The sequence below is a fragment of the Rhinatrema bivittatum genome, chromosome 5 (genome assembly GCF_901001135.1).
Source record: "Rhinatrema bivittatum chromosome 5, aRhiBiv1.1, whole genome shotgun sequence".
NCBI lineage: Eukaryota > Metazoa > Chordata > Amphibia > Gymnophiona > Rhinatrematidae > Rhinatrema > Rhinatrema bivittatum.
The window spans coordinates 122,949,266-122,967,181 of record NC_042619.1 but is presented as its reverse complement, the minus strand read 5'-3'; the positions used below and the strand labels follow the sequence as shown (position 1 = coordinate 122,967,181).

At 44.6% G+C, this 17,916-nt stretch overlaps 1 protein-coding gene across 2 annotated transcripts in view; it reads left to right on the top strand.

Annotated features, from left to right (window-relative positions):
• RB1 (RB transcriptional corepressor 1) overlaps nucleotides 1-17,916 on the top strand; it is a 483,267-nt gene that overhangs the window by 153,388 nt on the left and 311,963 nt on the right. For both annotated transcript variants that reach the window (XM_029602868.1, XM_029602867.1), the window contains one exon: nucleotides 6,303-6,390. In XM_029602868.1, coding sequence (XP_029458728.1) covers nucleotides 6,303-6,390 — 88 coding nt within the window. The remainder of the gene's footprint in view (nucleotides 1-6,302; nucleotides 6,391-17,916) is intronic.

Genomic DNA, 17,916 nt, shown 5'->3' with positions numbered 1-17,916 from the left:
TTCCCAAACTCTGAAGACTCTGGGGATCCCAGGCATGGACCCTATGGTGGAAACAAAGAAGAACCCCATCTTGGTATCCCTTCGTAAGGCCTCATGCTACTTCCCAATAATGGAAGCCATCCAGGAACTAATTGACCTGGAGTGGGATGCCCCAGAGGCCAGCTTTAAAGGAGGTCGGGCCTTGGAAGCCTTGTACCCTCTGGAACCAGCGACCAAGGAACGCCTGCGTTTCCCAAAAGTGAATGCCATGGTCTGTGCCGTCTCAAAGAGAACAACCATTCCCATTGAGGGAGGGGGCTGCATTGAAGGATACTCAGGATAGATGATTGGAATCCATTCTTAAGCAGGCCTTCGACGCAACAGCAATGACACAGCAGGTTGCTTCCTGCTTCACTCTAGTGGCCCATTCCTGCTTGCTCCTCTCGAGAGAGGCAAATAACTTAGGAACGTATACCGGTGAAATGACTGAACCTGCAGCAGCCTTCCTGACAGACGCAAGCTCAGATCTGGTGCGTACCTCAGCCAGAGGAGTAGCCTCGGTAGTGGCGGCCAGAAGACAGTTATGGTTGCGGAATTGGTCTGCTGATGCTACCTCTAAAGCGAATCTCACAAGAATGTCCTTTAAAGACTCTCTCTTATTCGGAAGTGAATTAGAGAAGTTAGCTAGCAAGTGGGATGAATCTCCAGTGCCTCGGCTACCAAGAGGACAGGGTAAAAGATTCCAGCGCCCCTTCCCTAGAAAAACCAGGGGCAGAGGCTCTCAACGATTTTGACCCTACAGGAACTCACAGTTCCTGGCACCTCGTCCCTCCGGAAGGTCCCAGCCCTTTCGAAACTGACAGACCAAGAGAGGAACAGGCCCGGGGGCAAGCTGCAGCCGTGCTCCCCAATGAGAATGGGCCGACCCATCCACAGGAAGAGGAAATAGGGGGTCAACTTTCCTCTTCTACCAACAATGGGTGGAAATCACATCGGGCGAATGGGTACTAAACATCATTTTCCTTGGTCCTCGGGACAAATTTATGATATTACCCTGCCTCTCCCATACCAAGAGACTGGCAGTGGAAGCCACTCTGACAAGACTACTCAGTCTGAAGGAATTACTGTGGTCCCTATGCCCCAACAAAATACGGGGCGCTATTCCATCTATTTTATCGTCCCCAAGAAAGAAGGATCATTCCGACCCATCTTAGATTTCAAGAACGTCAACCGTCATCTGCGGATACCACACTTCCACATGGAGACTCTCCACTCCGTAATAATGGCAGTGCAACCAGGAGAGTTCCTAACCTCCGTGGACCTCTCCAAAGCCTACCTTCACATTCCAGTCCATCAAGATCACCAGCATTTTCTGCGCTTTGCAGTACTGGGACACCATTACCAGTTCCGAGCGCTACCCTTCAGACTAGCAAACGCCCCCAGAACATTCTCCAAAATTATGGTGGTCGTGGCGGCAACTCTGAGGAAGGAAGGGATCTTGGAACACCCTTACTTGGACAACTGGCTGATCAGGGCGAAGTCTTCAGAAGAAAGCAGACAGGTGACCAGCAGAGTCAAGAACCTACTGCAGGAACTTGGTTGGGTCATGAACACGGCCAAGAGCAGTCTACAGCCCTCTCAGTCTCTAGAGTACCTGGGGGCCTGTTTTGACACCAAACAGAACAAGGTCTTCCTCCCACCCCTGAGGAGGAGGAAGCTGATGGAACAATTATGACGATTGATGACCAGTACACGTCCCAATGTATGGGACTATCTTCAAGTCCTCGGGCTCATGGCATCAATCCTGGAGGTCGTTCCATGATCAAGGGCTCACATGTGACCTCTCCAGTGCTCCTTACTATCATGTTGGAACCCACTGTCCCAAGATTACTCAAGCTGCCTCCAACTTCCAGCAAAGGTACGTTCTCAGCTTCAGTGGTGACTACAGGAAGACCACCTGAGCAGGGAAGTAAGTCTATCCCCACCAAACTGGATCGTGTTAACCACAGACGAGAGCCTATGAGAGTAGGGAGCTCACTGTCAGGAACTGACGGCCCAGGGACAATGGAACAAGGAAGAGGCGGGATGGAACATAAACCGTCTGGAAGCTCGAGCAGTCAGACTAACGTGCCTGCGATTCAGCCACAGGCTCTGAGGGCAAGTGATCCGAGTAATGTCGGACAATGCTACAACGGTTGCCTACATCAACCGCCAGGGAGGAACCAGAAGCCAGTAGGTGTCTCTGGAAATAGACCCTCTCATGGCATGGGCAGAGGAAAATCTACAAGGAATCTCGGCCTCCCACATTGCAGGGAAAGACAACGTCTCAGCGGGCTTCCTCAGCAGAGAAAGCCTGGAATCGGGGGAATGGGCACTGTCAAACAGAGCATTCCAACTGATAGTAAATCACTGGGGTCTCTTAACCATAGACCTTCTGGCCACCTCTCTCAGTGCCCGAGTCCCCAGGTGACATCAGCTTTGAAATCTTACTCTGTCTCCCATCTGCTAGCAGAAGAGCACATAACCCACTGGTCCTGAGTCCATCTGTATACCGACTAAGGAAAACAAAATTATCAGGTAAGTAATTTCTCCAATTCTGTTTGCTTTTTTGATTGCCACGGCACACTGGACTGATGATTTCAATGTATTATCCACTATGACGCCTAGATCTCTTTCCTGGGTGGTAACTCTTAAGATAGAACCTAACATTGTCAAGCAGAAAGTCGTCACCTCTCTGTAAACGGTGCAGTATCTGACACACATACATTGTGTGTCAGATACTGCAGACTCTATGCTACAACTTCCATTGCAGAACCAATACAAAGCATATAATTTAACCTGTACATATGTTTATAATGACTACGATAACTATGTTAACAAGCAAGTGAATATCTAAACACTGTTAAACATCGAAACTTTGTAAACCGTTGTGATGGCAAAACCGAACGACTGTATATAAAATTCGATAAATAAATAAATAAATTGTGTACCTACAGCAAGGGTTATTTTTTCCTATATGCATCACTTTGCACTTGTCTACGTTAAATTTCTTCTGCCATTTGGAAGTCCAATCTTCCAGTCTTGCAAGATCCTCCTGCAGTTCATCACAATCCGCTTGAGATTTAACTACTCTGCATAATTTTGTCATCTGCAAATTTGATCACCTCATTCGTTGTACCCCTTTCCAGATCATTTATAAATATATTAAAAAGTGCCGGTCCAAGTATAGATCCTTGAGGCACTCCACTATTTAACTTTTTCCACTGTGAAAACTGACCATTTAATCCTACTCTTTCTCCTGTCTCTTTTTAACTAACTTGCAATCCACAAAAGGACATCACCTCCTATCCCTTGACTTTTTAGTTAAATTTCTTCTGCCGTTTGAGTGATGTGATCCCTTCTGCTTTTTCCAGTTAGAATTCTGGCTGCGGAGTTCTGTAAGATTTGTAGTGGTCTTAGTGTTGTATATGGTAATCCCAGGAAGAGTGTGTTACAATAGTCTGTGCTAGCAAATATAAGTGCTTGTAGAACAGTTCGAAAGTGTATTTTCTCCAAGGTCCCTCTGCAGTGTAATGTCTCCAAGGTCCCTCTGCAGTACCTCGCAATAAACCACTGTTTTAACAACTTGTCAAGCTGTGGAATCTGTTGCCAGAAGACATAATCAAGATGACCAGGATAGCGGGGTTTAAAAGAGGTTTGGACAAGCTCCTGGAGGAAAAGTCCATAACACATTATTAGCCAGGTGGACTAAAGAAAACTTGATATCCCTGCCAGTGAGTAACAGTAATTAGATATATTTTATGGGATCTGCCAGGTACTTGCGACCTGGATTGGCCACTGTTGGAGACAGGATGCTGGGCTCCATGGACCTTGGTCTGACCCAGCATGGCACTTCTGGTCTTATCCTCTCCCAGTATTTGTTTTCTCCCTCCCTCCAGGCACTCTCTCTCCCCCTTCCCCCACCTCTCTTCTCTGTAGACATTCCCTTGATCCCTCCCAGTACACACCTTGGAGACAGGGGAGAGCAATTCTTCCTTCCCACCCCCAAATCTGAGATTAAAATAGGAGGAGGGCTAGTGCTGCCCAATAAAATTTAGAGTAAATTACATAGATTTCTGTATACATATGAGTATTTCCATCGTAAGAACCTAACTAGCAGTTTAAAAAAACAAATTCTCCAGCTTGAACATTCAGATCACTTATCTAAACAAGGCTGAATAGGGCTCAGACATGATGGCAGAAAAAAATACAAATAGCACCTCCAAAACCATGGACCATGGGTAGGCACAGTCAGTCCTGGAGTACAATAGGCAGGTTTAGTTTTCAGGACATCCACAGTGAATATGCATGAGGTATATTTGCATACAGTAGAGCAGAGCTTTCCAAACTGTGTGTCGGGACACGTTAGTGTGTCGCCTGCAGTGTGCAGGTGTGTCGCGCAAGCCCGGTCAACTCTGATGCGAGTTTGGGCTTTTTTTTTTCTAGAGATTTACTTTTTTTTTCAGTTTATGGGTTGCTTATTATTGGGTGATTTTTGCTGTCAATCGCGTTTTTTTGGGGGGCTTGGTGGGTGGAACGAGCCCAGCCATCCTTGCATTGGCTGCTGCTGCCAATGAGGCCTGGCCATGAGGAGTACTGACTGCAAGCAGCAGTGTCTGGTGATCATGGAAGGGAGTGAAGCACTTAACTGGCAACAATCAAAAAGACGAGGTACATGAGTGTGGGGGCCAGACATGTGCTGGGGGGAGAGAGATGAGTGAGTGGGGGGCAAACGTGCTGGGGGGACAGACATGTGCTTGAGGGGGAGAGATATGAGTGTGTGGGGGCCAGACATGTGCTGGGGGGAGGAGAGAGATGAGTGTGTGGGGGACAGACAATTTGTTTTATTATTGTTTCTCATAAATTATAATAATAACATGAATCTTGGAATATATATTTTAATATAAATTTAAGGTTTTCATGAGAGAGGTTGTGTCGTGAAACATTTTATTTATGTATATATTTAAGGAAACATACATAAATTGTCGAAATATGTTTCGTTCGTTTAACCTTTAACCTCTGGTTTACTAGTAGACTGAATTACCGTGTCGTGAAATTATGTTTGTCTAAAAAGTGTGTCACCAACATGAAAAGTTTGGAAAGCTCTGCAGTAGAGGCAGTGCATGGAAATATATCTCATGCATATTCATTGTGAATATTCTGAAAATCAGACCTGGTTGAGGCACTAGAGGACTGACTGCTTACCCCTGCCATGAACTCTGCAACTCCACTCCTGGCAAGGCAGGAAGCTCACTGAGCGCACGCTGTGACGATGATTTGCTGTCAGGTCCTTGGTAAAGCAGTTCTGCTCTAGAGTCAGGGCAGACAGCAAATGAAAGCAGCAAAATGTCATGCCCTGCAGCTGTGGGACTGCATTGGCAATAGGTTATGTGGATAGTGCCCCAGGCAGCAGCCCATGTTGCCCTTCCCAGAGGCTGGCACGGCATGGATCCAGTCATATTCACATTTCTTAGGGTTGTGAACGGAATGGGAAGAGAGCGTGCCATATAGTACCGCCTGACAACTGCCAGTGCCCCATGGAGCGCTTCAGCTAGCATGTGCCAGCTTTGTAAATGAGTTTCTTGTCCAGTAGGAATTTGAAAACCACATACAGACTAAAATAAAATACATATAAAAAAGGAACTCCAAAGCACATTAAAGATTCAATAAACAGAACACATGAAGGCAGGCATACTAAATGCGAATTAATGTAAGTTATTAGATGAAGCTCTAATGTGTATCCTGATATGATAATACCAAATAGAGTTTATTGGGCAACTGCAGCTTTTTGTTTCTAGCCCCAGAGATCATGGGTATGGCTGATCTCTGAGTGAAAGCTAAACTGATGGCTTTTTCTCAAATTTACAGTGCCAAATGATAGTTTGCTTTTTTGTAGCTGTCTGTGTTTAATGAGCATGTGTTGTTGCCATTATAACTTATCTTGACTCCAGTGACACTCTAGCTAGATTAACCGTGGCCTATCCTTTATTATATTCTGTAGTAAACTGCTGCTGAACTTTTTGGATTGCTGTTACTGTGCAACTTGGTCACACGTGTGGTGAAACTTTGTAGTCCTGTTTTTGTCTAGTAGTTCATGGTGCAAAGCTGAGCACATCCAGTTGCATTTATTCTGTTTAGACAGCTGTTGTAGAGGGACAGCTTGTGCATAAGGCCAGGAAACTGTGGTATGGACCAAATACAGAATGTCGTGTTTAAGATTTATGCAGAGGAAAGGGACAAGAGTCACTGAGTGTTAAACATATAATTCTCTGCTTTTTGCACAGGGCTGCTATGAACACAATTCAACAGCTCATGGTAATCTTAAATTCTGCTAGTGACCAACCATCAGACATTCTCATCTCATATTTTAATGTAAGTAGACTAAATATGACTGCAGTGATAAAAGGAAGCACGTTTACTAAGAAGAATCTATAAAATGTATGTAACCATGTTGAATTAAAATGTTGCTGTTGCTCAGTTTTTCTTTTTGTTTTAAGATTTGTATATTTAAAACATGTGACCAAAGTCTTAAACTCTTAGAAAGCAAACCTAGCAATGAATAAAATGCCCTGTGTGTGTGTTACATTTTTTAAAATTTATTTTCCACCTTTCGTGACACTTCAAAAGGCATTGTATTCAGGTATTGTAGATATTTTCCTGACCCCAGAGGGCTTACAATCCAAGTTTGACCTGAGGGAATGGAGCGTGAAGTGAGTTGCCCAAGGTCAGCTGAACCTAGTTTCCCTGGTTCAGCCTGCTGCACTAACTCTACTCCCATTTGAATATATCTGTGCTGCCTGGCTGGAAACAATGAGTTTGCACCCCTGGTATGGTCTTGTTTCACAAAGTGAAACATTGAGGGAAATGAAATTGAAAGAATACCTGTTTGGCAAGCTAAATTTGTATCAAAAGTACTACCAAGCTAAGTAAGCTGAAGAACAGGATGTTCAGTTTGAGAGTCTGGGTAAGCATAATTTGCATTCCTATGGCACATCCCATGCAAATAGGATCCCAATGTATTTCATAACTGTAGTGACACTAAACAGGCACACCAGGATGTACATCTACCATCATGTGCCGAGAATATCAACAAGTATCATCAAGACATATTTTTGTTGATTCATGTGTGACAAGGTTGCTAATTTACAGATGAGCAGCAGTTGGATAGTCTGCTCTGCTCAGACTCTCTGGTTTTCTACCACTTTGGGTAGATAAGCATATAAAATCCCATACTTAAACCAACGCCAGCTCCCCCTATGTCTTTTACCCAACCTTTCAATCCCATTTCTACTGCTACCCTCTTTCTGTCCCAAGTATGTTTAAATTGTTACAGTGCTGGGCTCTACCACCTCCTGTCATCTTCCTCTTTGGTTTGGACAAGATCCATACTTAATCAAACACCCAGGCCCCTCATCACATGTCTTACTACTAAGCTTTGCTTCAAGTTTTAGAGGAGAAAGAAACAAGGAAATTCAATTCACCCCGCTCTCCTGCAGTGATACCAAATGGTCCCTCCCCTCGTTGAGAATTCTTGAGGTGATTTCTGTGGTCCCTTAGATGAGTGCCTTGGTCTGGTAGCTGGTCTTTGAGCTGACGTGGGCTTAGCTGTAATAAAAAAAAAAAAAAAAAGCTGAAAGGTAAGCGGGTGCAAGAAGCAGAGCGCAGTGGTGACGGTATTTACCGTATTTTTCGCTCCATGAGACGCACCTGACCATAAGACGTACCTAGGATTCAGAGGGGGAAAATAAAAAAAAAAAAAATTGTGCTAAACCGGCTCTGCGTCTGGGCGTCTTATGGAGCAAATTAGGGGAGTGCATAGCTTTTTTTTTTTTCTCCCCATTTTGTTTTCGGGTCTGGGGAGGGCCATTTCGGTTCACTCCCCAGATCAGAAAACTTTTCTTTCTCTGGGAACTCCTCCCCCCCAAAAAAACCCCCCATCCCAACCCTTTAAATTAACAACCCCCACCCTCCTGACCCCCCCCAAGACCTGCCGACTTAATTTACTACAACCCCCACCCTCCTGACCCCCCCAAGACCTGCCGACTTAATTTACTACAACCCCCCACCCTCCTAACTCCCCCAAGACCTGCCGACTTAATTTACTGCAACCCCCCACCCTCCTAACCCCCCCAAGACCTGCCGACTTAATTTACTGCAACCCCCCACCCTCCTGACCCCCCCCCCAAGACCTGCCAAACGTCCCTGGTGGTCCAGGAGCGGTCCGGGAACGATCTGGGCGTGGGCCGTCGGCTGCCAGTAATCAAAATTGTGCCGACGGCCCTTTGCCCTCACTATGTCACTGGGACCGACCGCTGCTATTGGTCAGTCTCAGTGACATAGTGAGGGCAATGGGCCGTCGGCGCCATTTTGTTTACTGGCAGCCGACGGCCGAAGCCCAGGAGATCGTTCCCGAACTGCTCCTGGACCCCCGCTGGACCACCAGGGACGTTTGGCAGGTCAGGAGGGTGGGGGGTTGCAGTAAATTAAGCCGGCAGGTCTTGGGGGAGTCAGGAGGGGGGGGGGGGGATTTGTTAGATTTATTTTTTTTTTTTTAATATTCGCTCCATAAGACGCACATACATTTTCCCCCCACTTTTGGGGGGAAAAAAAGTGCGTCTTATGGAGCGAAAAATACGGTACCCTCTCCCCCCACAGCAGGAGACCTTGCTTGTACTCGGCTGAGACGGGCTGAGCTCAGGTAAAGTTTTTAAAATTGGATTAAGAAGAGAAGGGGAGTTGATTAGGATTACTGCCTTCCCCTTTCTGGTATCCATGCTCGGCATGTGATCTGACAGCTATTCCCGCCTCTAAAGGTGTTCAGGATCGGGTAGCAGCCTAGCGGGTTGAGCATCCTTTGCGGCTAGGCCCTGCTCTGAGACGTGGCTGGTTCATCATGTGGTAGGCCACAGCAACGCCTTTGCATGCTTTTTTGTGCTCTGCATATTGCCCTCTTCAGTTCCGTCTGTTCATGCCTTGTGCACCCAGCTATGTGGCCTGTTGTGCACCTAGTTGGGTGCATACCCTGTTTCCCCGAAAATAAGACAGTGTCTTATATTAATTTTTGCTACCAAAGATGCACTAGGCCTTATTTTCAGGGGATGTCTTATTTTTCCATGAAGAAGAATTGACATATATTGTTGAACAAAAAAATGAACATTTATTATATTCTGAATAGTTGTCTGGTTATGCTGGTTTGTGATGACAACTAACTGTGAATCCTGCAGGGTAAAAAAAAATCACAGCTGCATGCTCTGGTGTTCTGTGCGACGGGCATGCTCCCAAATAAAAACTTTGCTAGGTCTTACTTTCGGGGGAGGTCTTATATTTAGCAATTCAGCAAAACCTCTACTAGGTCTTATTTTCGGGGGATGTCTTATTTTCGGGGAAACAGGGTAGGAGCATCTCCCAGGGTGCCCATTTGGACGTGCAAGCATGTGCCTTTTTTTTTTTTAATACACTCATGCATGTGCCTATTTTACATGTTTACGCGGGCACCCACTTGTTTTTAGGTACTTTCCCTGAGTGTCCTGTTGGAGCTGAGGTGGGCGTTTATTTTCTCACAGTGTTGTGAATGGTGCCTGTAAATAAATAAATAAAGATATAATTAAGCGCCTTGCCCTGTGTGTTGTACATATTCAGCCTGGCACTGCTTGGAGATTTGGGGGATTTAATATCTTCTGATTTTACTAAGCCTGGTTTTTCCTGGCTTGGTGCAGGAATGGAAAAAGCTGCTAGAAAGTTTGCCTGATCTTGGGGTTCTTCTAACTAGTCTTTAGCAGGGGAAGATAGTTCAGTGGGCTCAGGACTCCTGTCCCCGGGCCATGGCATGGATCCTTCTGACCTTTCTTCAGGCACAGTCCTCAGCCCGTCCAATCTGGCCAGGCCAGAGTCACAGATGGTGACCTCCTTCTCGCCTGGTGCTACGGTTGAGCGTTGATGTATGCCTAGAGCAGCAGCAGGACTTCCCAATAGGGATCCGAATGGTATGGATGACAAGGCCAATCCTGTCTCTGGGGGATTGGGAAATTGCTCTGGGACTAGAACTATATAAGACAATGTTGTGGTTCCTTCATTGAGATGAGTTCCCAGTTCTGATTTACCAGACATTAAAGGTGCTGGGAGTACCTGGGGCTGATTCCATATCTGAGCCAAAAAAAAGGCCATTCAAGAATTGATCTTGAATGCAGAGCACCAGAATCTAATTTTTAAAGGGGTTGGGTTTTTGAAGGCCTGTACCTGCTGGATCCAGTGGTGAGAGAGAGCTTGTGTTTCTGAAAGTGGATGCACTTGTCTGTGCTGTCTCCCAGTGGACGACTCCACATGGAGGGAGGAGTGGCCTTGAAGGACATGCATGATAAATAAAAGGACTGAGGCTAACCTTAAGCGAGCATTTGAAGCAGTGGCAGTGACCTTGCAGATTGTTTCTTGTTGTTCCCTGGTGGTGCTCTCTTGTTTACTTCTCTCTCAGGAGAGCGATGAATCTGGAGTGAATTCCAGGACAATTATGGAAGCTGCCTTTTTAGCAGATGCGAGCTGTGATTTGGTCTGTACCTTGTGAAGTGGCTTCAATAATAGTGGCAAGGCGTCAGTTATGACTGTGATATTGGTCGGCTGATGTGACTTCCAACGCTAATCTTATGAAATTACCTTTTAAAGGCTCGCTCTTGTTTGGGAGTGAGCTGGAAAAACTGGCCAGCAAGTGGGGTGAATCCGTGGTTGCCAGAGCATAAGAAGCAGTTGCCACGCCCCTCTGGTGTGAGGAGTCTTCTCAGGGTAGTGGAGAAATAACAAAAAGGTGGATGCCACAAGAGCGTCTTTTTCAAACTTTAATCAAGGAGACGTAATAAATCATGTACAATTGCCCGACTCTGGCCGAGTTTCGCCACCTATGGTGGCTGCCTCAGGGGCTACAAACAAACATAAAAAGTGTTTAATAACATAAATATTAAAAATTAAAAACATAAATAATTAAAAAACTCACAACCATATAACAATCTAATCTTCAGAAAACATAAAAGCAATATATAAATCAATACATAAATAAATAACTTAAAGTGACAATGGGATAAAAACAAGAAAAAATAATAAATATTGAGACGACAAAATCAAAACCAATAAAATAAATTACATCATCAGAGGATAGTACCTTAATAATCAAAGAACGGTGTTCAAGTGATGGTCCGGATAAAGTCAAATTTGTACATTCATCTATAATAAAATAATAAAAATAAATAAATAGAAAAATACAGGTCAGCTATGTGTTAAAAAGACATACATCTGTATCTATTAATGATGTGAAAATCCCCTTTTTTTATAAAAAAAATTTTTTGTGTCATTATGTATCAACGTTGTTTGATAATGATCACAGTATGTGTCAATCTATTAATTTGTGTATATTTAACGGGAAAACATTTTTTTGTCAGAACTTATAAGAAGAACAAACAATCACATAAAAATTACTGAAAAATCAGTCTAATTAATATTACTGGAACCAACTACAAAAACTAAAAAAACCCCACTGATACTTGGCGTAGATCTAAAAGTCAAAATTATATGAAGGGAAAGTTTTTAAAGAAAAAATGAAAAAAGTAAGTCGATTAATGCAATAAACTCTACTGTACTTAAAGTAAAGGCATTAAATGAAAAAAAAATTTTTTGAAAATTTTTTTTTGAAAATGTAATAACCTTATTAACATTTTTTCCATTTAATGCCTTTACTTTAAGTACAGTAGTTTATTGCATTAATCGACTTACTTTTTTCATTTTTTCTTTAAACTTTCCCTTCATATAATTTTGACTTTTAGATCTACGCCAAGTATCAGTGGGTTTTTTTTAGTTTTTGTAGTTGGTTCCAGTAATATTAATTAGACTGATTTTTCAGTAATTTTTATGTGATTGTTTGTTCTTATAAGTTCTGACAAAAATATTTTTTCCCGTTAAATATACACAAATTAATAGATTGATTGACACATACTGTGATCATTATCAAACAACGTTGATACATAATGACACAAAAATTTTTTTTTATAAAAAAAGAAGGGGATTTTCACATCATTAATAGATACAGATGTATGTCTTTTTAACACATAGCTGACCTGTATTTTTCTATTTATTTATTTTTATTATTTTAATATAGATGAATGTACAAATTTGACTTTATCCGGACCATCACTTGAACACCGTTCTTTGATTATTAAGGTACTATCCTCTGATGTAATTTATTTTATTGGTTTTGATTTTGTCGTCTCATTATTTATTATTTTTTCTTGTTTTTATCCCATTGTCACTTTAAGTTATTTATTTATGTATTGATTTATATATTGCTTTTATGTTTTCTGAAGATTAGATTGTTATATGGTTGTGAGTTTTTTAATTATTTATGTTTTTAATTTTTAATATTTATGTTATTAAACACTTTTTATGTTTGTTTGTAGCCCCTGAGGCAGCCACCATAGGTGGCGAAACTCGGCCAGAGTCGGGCAATTGTACATGATTTATTACGTCTCCTTGATTAAAGTTTGAAAAAGATGCTCTTGTGGCATCCACCTTTTTGTTATTTCCCTAGTAACCACAAAGGACTATTGGATGATTCACAAAGCCCCAAGCTGGTCTCCACCTACCACACAGGCTGATACAGTAAAGTGCGGCCGCAGTTACCCCGTTTCTAACCCGCTGTGTACTCACAATTTCGCCGTGTAAGTCTAACCCGCGATTCACTATCTGTTTTTACCGATCCTTACCGCTTCTTTAACTCAACGCTTATCCCTTTCCGCCCGCAGCATGTATATATGTATGTAAACGATCCGATTAGCTATTCCCTCCCATACAGTAAAGTGCGCCCCGACTATCGCCTTTTACGCTTGCAATCTTGCCGCGTCTTTAACCTACTAATTTACCGCCTACCCTGACCCTTGCGTTAGTGTGGTTCACTGGTTGCTCAGCATATTCAATTTAAAGCTTTAAACTTGGTATTTAAGGCTCAGCATGATCCCATACATTCCATTGCACTGTCTGTATTCACAAGAATGTAATTATCTGATTCTACCACCAAAAGCCGCCCAGTCCCAAACCAACCCAATCCACAGGAAAAAAAAATGCTTCTCGCACTTAGCCGCCCAGTCCCAAACCAACCCAATCCACAGAAAAAAAAAATGCTTCTCGCACTTAGCCACCCAGTCCCAAACCATCCCAATCCACAGAAAAAAAATGCTTCTCGCACTTAGCCGCCCAGTCCCAAACCAAACCAATCCAATCCAAGCCCAAGCAGAGAGAGACAAAATTTAGCCGCCCAGTTCCAAACCAAACCAACCCAACCCAATCCAAGCCCCAGCAGAGAGAGACTAAATTTCAGCCAGTCCCAAACTTCCCCCAGCCCCTGCTCACTTGCCCTGGCCGCGGCCACGCAAGCCCCCAGCAGCAGCAGTAGAAGTAGAAGGGCGGCGAGAGAGAGCGGCTTCAGCAGCCCCGCCGGCGAAGATGAATACGTGCATGCCTGTAGGTCCAATATGGGCGCTCAAGGCAGCAAAGGCGCTTGCGCACACGCCATGACCTCCGACGTCCAGCCGGTCACGGCTTGTGCGCATGCGCCTTCGCTGCCTTGAACGTCCATATTGGACCTACAGGCGTGCACGTATTCACTTTAGCCGGCGGGGCTGCTGAAGCGGCTCTCTCTCGACGCCCTTCTACTGCTGCTGCTGGGGGCTTGTGTGGCCGCGGCCAGGGCAGGTGAGCGGGGACTGGGGGAAAGTTTGGGATTGTGAAATTTTGTCTCTCTCTGCTGGGGCTTGGATTGGGTTGGTTTGGTTTGGGACTGGGCGGCTAAGTGCGAGAAGCATTTTTTTTCTGTGGATTGGGTTGGTTTGGGTTGCGCTCCCTGCCTCAGATCGCCAGCTGCTCAAGGCAGCGGGGTCTGTAGGAGAGCCATCCACTTCCTGGTACCTGTCATTTCAAACATCATTTGAATTGACATTTGAAATGACAGGTACCAGCGCACCCAGGATACTGTATAGGCGCTGTATAGCAAACGCGGGTGCGCCGGGCACTAACACACCTCTTTCTACCACCCCTTACTGTATCGGCCCGACAGATTACTAGTGCTTTAAGCCAGGGCTGCCAAAAGCAAGAAAGATATTTACAGTGAGTCCTGGAGGTGATACGAGAAGGATATGCACTGGATTTTCGCATTGTTCCTTGGAATATGTTCATGTTGTCTCCCTGTCACTCCCCGCAGAAGAAGCAGGCAGTGGAGTCTACGCTGTCAAGGCTCCTCAGTCCGAGGGCTGTGGTTACAGTACCCATGTCTCAAGGAAATACTGGGCGAAGTTCCATTTATTTTGTTGTGCCCAAGAAGGAGGGCTCCTTTTGTCCCATCCTAGACCTCTTTGGATCTGTCCGAGGCATACCTCCATATTCCCATCCTATTGGAGCACCACATTTTTTGTGTTTCATGGTGTTGGGGTGCCATTATCAGTTTCGGGCACTGCCTTTTGGTCTGGCCACCACACCCAGAACTTTTTCCAAGATTATGGTGTTGGTGGCAGAGGGGTTGAGAGAGGATGGGATCCTAGTACATCCGTATTTGAACGACTGGCTGATTCGGGCCACATCTCTGGAAGAGAACTGCCTAGTGACCTGCAAGGAGGTCTCTCTCTGTTGCAGGAATCCAGTTGAGTGGTGAACCTAACCAAGAGCAGACTTCAGCCATCTCAGTCGTTAGAGTATCTGGGTGTTCGTTTTGACACGAGTCATTGAGAAGTTTTCCTGCCAGAAACTCATATTCAGAAGTTGATGATGCAGGTGCGTCTCTTGGGGAATGCTATACATCCGACAGTGTGCTCCTCTCTACAGGTACTCGATTTGATGGCGGCATCCCTGGAAGTGGTGCCGTGAGCGAGGGTGCACATGCGTCCTCTTTTAGCGTTCCCTGCTATCTCATTGGAACCCATAGTCTCAGGATTATTCAATTTGGTTCCATCTGCTGATTGAAGTCTGTTCCTACCTCCAGTGGTGGTTGCAAACGGATCATCTGAGAAAGGGAGGGGGGCTCACTGTCAGGAACTAATGGTGCAAGGGTGCTGGAATTCAGAGGAGTCTCTCTGGAACATCAATCAGCTGGAAACGCGGGCAGCCTGGTTGGCATGCTTGCAGTCCAGAGGCAGGCTGCAGGGTCGAGTGATCCGAGTAATGTCTGACAACGCAGCAATGATGGCTTACATCAGTCGGCAGGGAGGAACCAAGAAGCCAGCAAGTGTTGCAGGAAATAGACCAACTTATGGAATGGGCGGAAGTGCATCTTCAGGAGATCTTGGACTCGTGCATTGCAAGAAAAGACTAAGTAAGAGAAGATTTTCTCCGGTGTCTGGACTCAGGAGAATGGGTATTGTGGGGCGAGGTGTTTCAGCTGATAGTGGATTGCTCGGGCCTTCGGTTCCTAGACCTGCTGGCAACTTCTTGCAATGTGAATGTTCCTCAATTCTTCAGTCATAGGAGAGATTCAAAGTCCTTAAGAACTGATGCTTTTATGCAGGTCTGACCAGAGGACAAGTTGCTGTATGCCTTTCCTCCGTGGCCCTTGTTGGGCAGAATAATTCAGAGGGTTGAAGGTCACAGGGGGATGGTGCTTTTAGTGGCATCGGATTGGCCCGGGAGACCATGGTATGCAAATCTGCAAAGACTTCTGGTAGAATCTCTCCTTCATCTTCCGGCACACAGGAATCTGTTGCAGCAGGCTCCTGTCCTTCACAAAGATCCTACTCAGTTTTGTCTTATGGTATAACCCTTGAGAGGACTCGCTTATTGAAGCATGGATATTCTACTGTGGTGATTGCCACCTTGCTACGGGCACAAGTTCTCCACTTCCTTGACCTATGTATGGGTTTGGCGAGTGTTTGAGCTTGGTGTGGGGATCGGGGAGTGGTTCCTTATTCAGTTAGGGTCCTGCTCATTTTGGAATTTTTGCAGTATGGGTTGATTAAAGGACTGGCCTTTAATTCCTTGAAGGTACAGGTAGCGACTCTTGTCTATTTCAGGGTTCAGGTGAATGGTGAGTCCTTATCGTCTCATCCTGATGGGGCCCGTTTCTTCAGGGGAATGAGACATCTTCATCCTCCCTTGAGGCTACCTTGTGGAGTCTTAATCTGGTTTTGGATTGTTTTGTCAGGTCCTACGTTTTGACTGATGTGCCCCATTTTCTTGCACTTACTGCCCTTGAAAATGGTGTTTCTGGTGGTGATATGTTCTGCACATCAAATTTCTGAGCTGCAGGCCTTGTCTTGTCGGGAACCATTCCTTCAGGAGATTCCAGGAGTGAATCAGTTGCAATACTGTTCCTTCTTTCTTCCCTAAAGTGATTTCAGATTTTCACTTGAATCAGTCTATTTCCTTGCCGACTCTGGATAAGGAAAGAGAATCAGAGGAATATCGCCTGTTGCATTCCTTGGATGTCAAGAGACATATCCTGTGATATCTGGAGGCTTTCTGAAGGACGGATCACCTGCTTATCCTTCTTGGTGGATGTAAACGGGGCAAACCGGCTTTACGGGCTACAGTAGCTTGCTGGATTAAGGAGGTAGTCACGGCTGCATATGTGGCTGCTGAAAAACTGTTGCCTACTCAGGTTAGGGCTCATTCCACTAGAGCTCAGGTAATGTCATGGGCAGTAGTTAAGATTGTTGTCTCCTGTCGACATTTGCCAAGTTGCGACGTGGTCCTCCTTACACACCTTTTCCAGGTATTATTGTCTGGATGTGCAGGCCCAGGAAGACGCAGCCTTGAACATACATTTTTGATAGGACTGCAGGCAGCCTCCCTCTCTGTTAGGGAGTAACTTGGGTTCATCCCACTGGTTCTGAATTCATCTGACCAGGCGCTAAGAAATGACAAATTACTACTTACCTGATAATTTCCTTTTCTTTAGGATAGTCAGATGAATCCAGCTTCCCGCCCTTGGTTGCTGAATGATTGTGTTATGGTCCTCCTGCATGGTTATGTGTTACAGGGATTACTGGTAAGTGTTAATCCAGTCCCTAGACTAGTGTTAATGCATTTGTTGTCTGACTTCAGTGTTTTCTGTTGGCTGCTTTGAAATGATTATATATTTTTTAATCATGTTTTTTGCTAGTCTGTCCACAGATGCTTTTGAAGAGAATATTGGCAGGCTGATGTCACTGCAGAAGTATGTATACTGTGATGTCAGTTTGCTCTGTCTCCATCTGCTGGAAGAGGTGCATAACCCACTGGTTCTGGATTCATCTGACCATCCTAAAGAAAAGGAAATTATCAGATAAATAGTAAGTTCTTATTTTTTTGCATTTCCTTTTATGTTCGGTCCCTCTTGGTTCCTTCCAATATGTTACCTAGTCAGGTTTTTTGGCATTCGCGGTAATTTTCTTTACACTTTCGTTCCCCTGTGGCGGCGGTGCCCACCAGCTTCAACCGCCTGCCTTCACCACTATCGTTTTACTTCTCTTCTTTTCGTTCGTCATGGTCTCATCTGGTTTTCGTCGATTGCCCCAGTGCCCCAGGACCATGTGCATCACAGTCCCTCATGAGATGTGTCCCATGCCTGGGGGCATCCCATGACGTCCAGGGTTGCTGCATGTATGCCCAGATGACCCCTAAGGGATGTTGCGCTTGACTCGATAAGATTTATTTATTTATTTTATTTATTTATTTAGGGTTTTTATATACCGACATTCTCGATATACATATCAAATCAAGTCGGTTTCCATATAACAAAACTGTCGCCGGTAAGGCGTTACATTAAACAATAGACAAAGTATTGAACAGAGAACGTGCAGCGTAACATTAAACAATCAACAAATTATTGAACAAAAGAACGTTTTGTTCTTTTGTTCAATGGTAAAACTTCAGGTAAAATGGTAAAACTTCAGGTCGAGA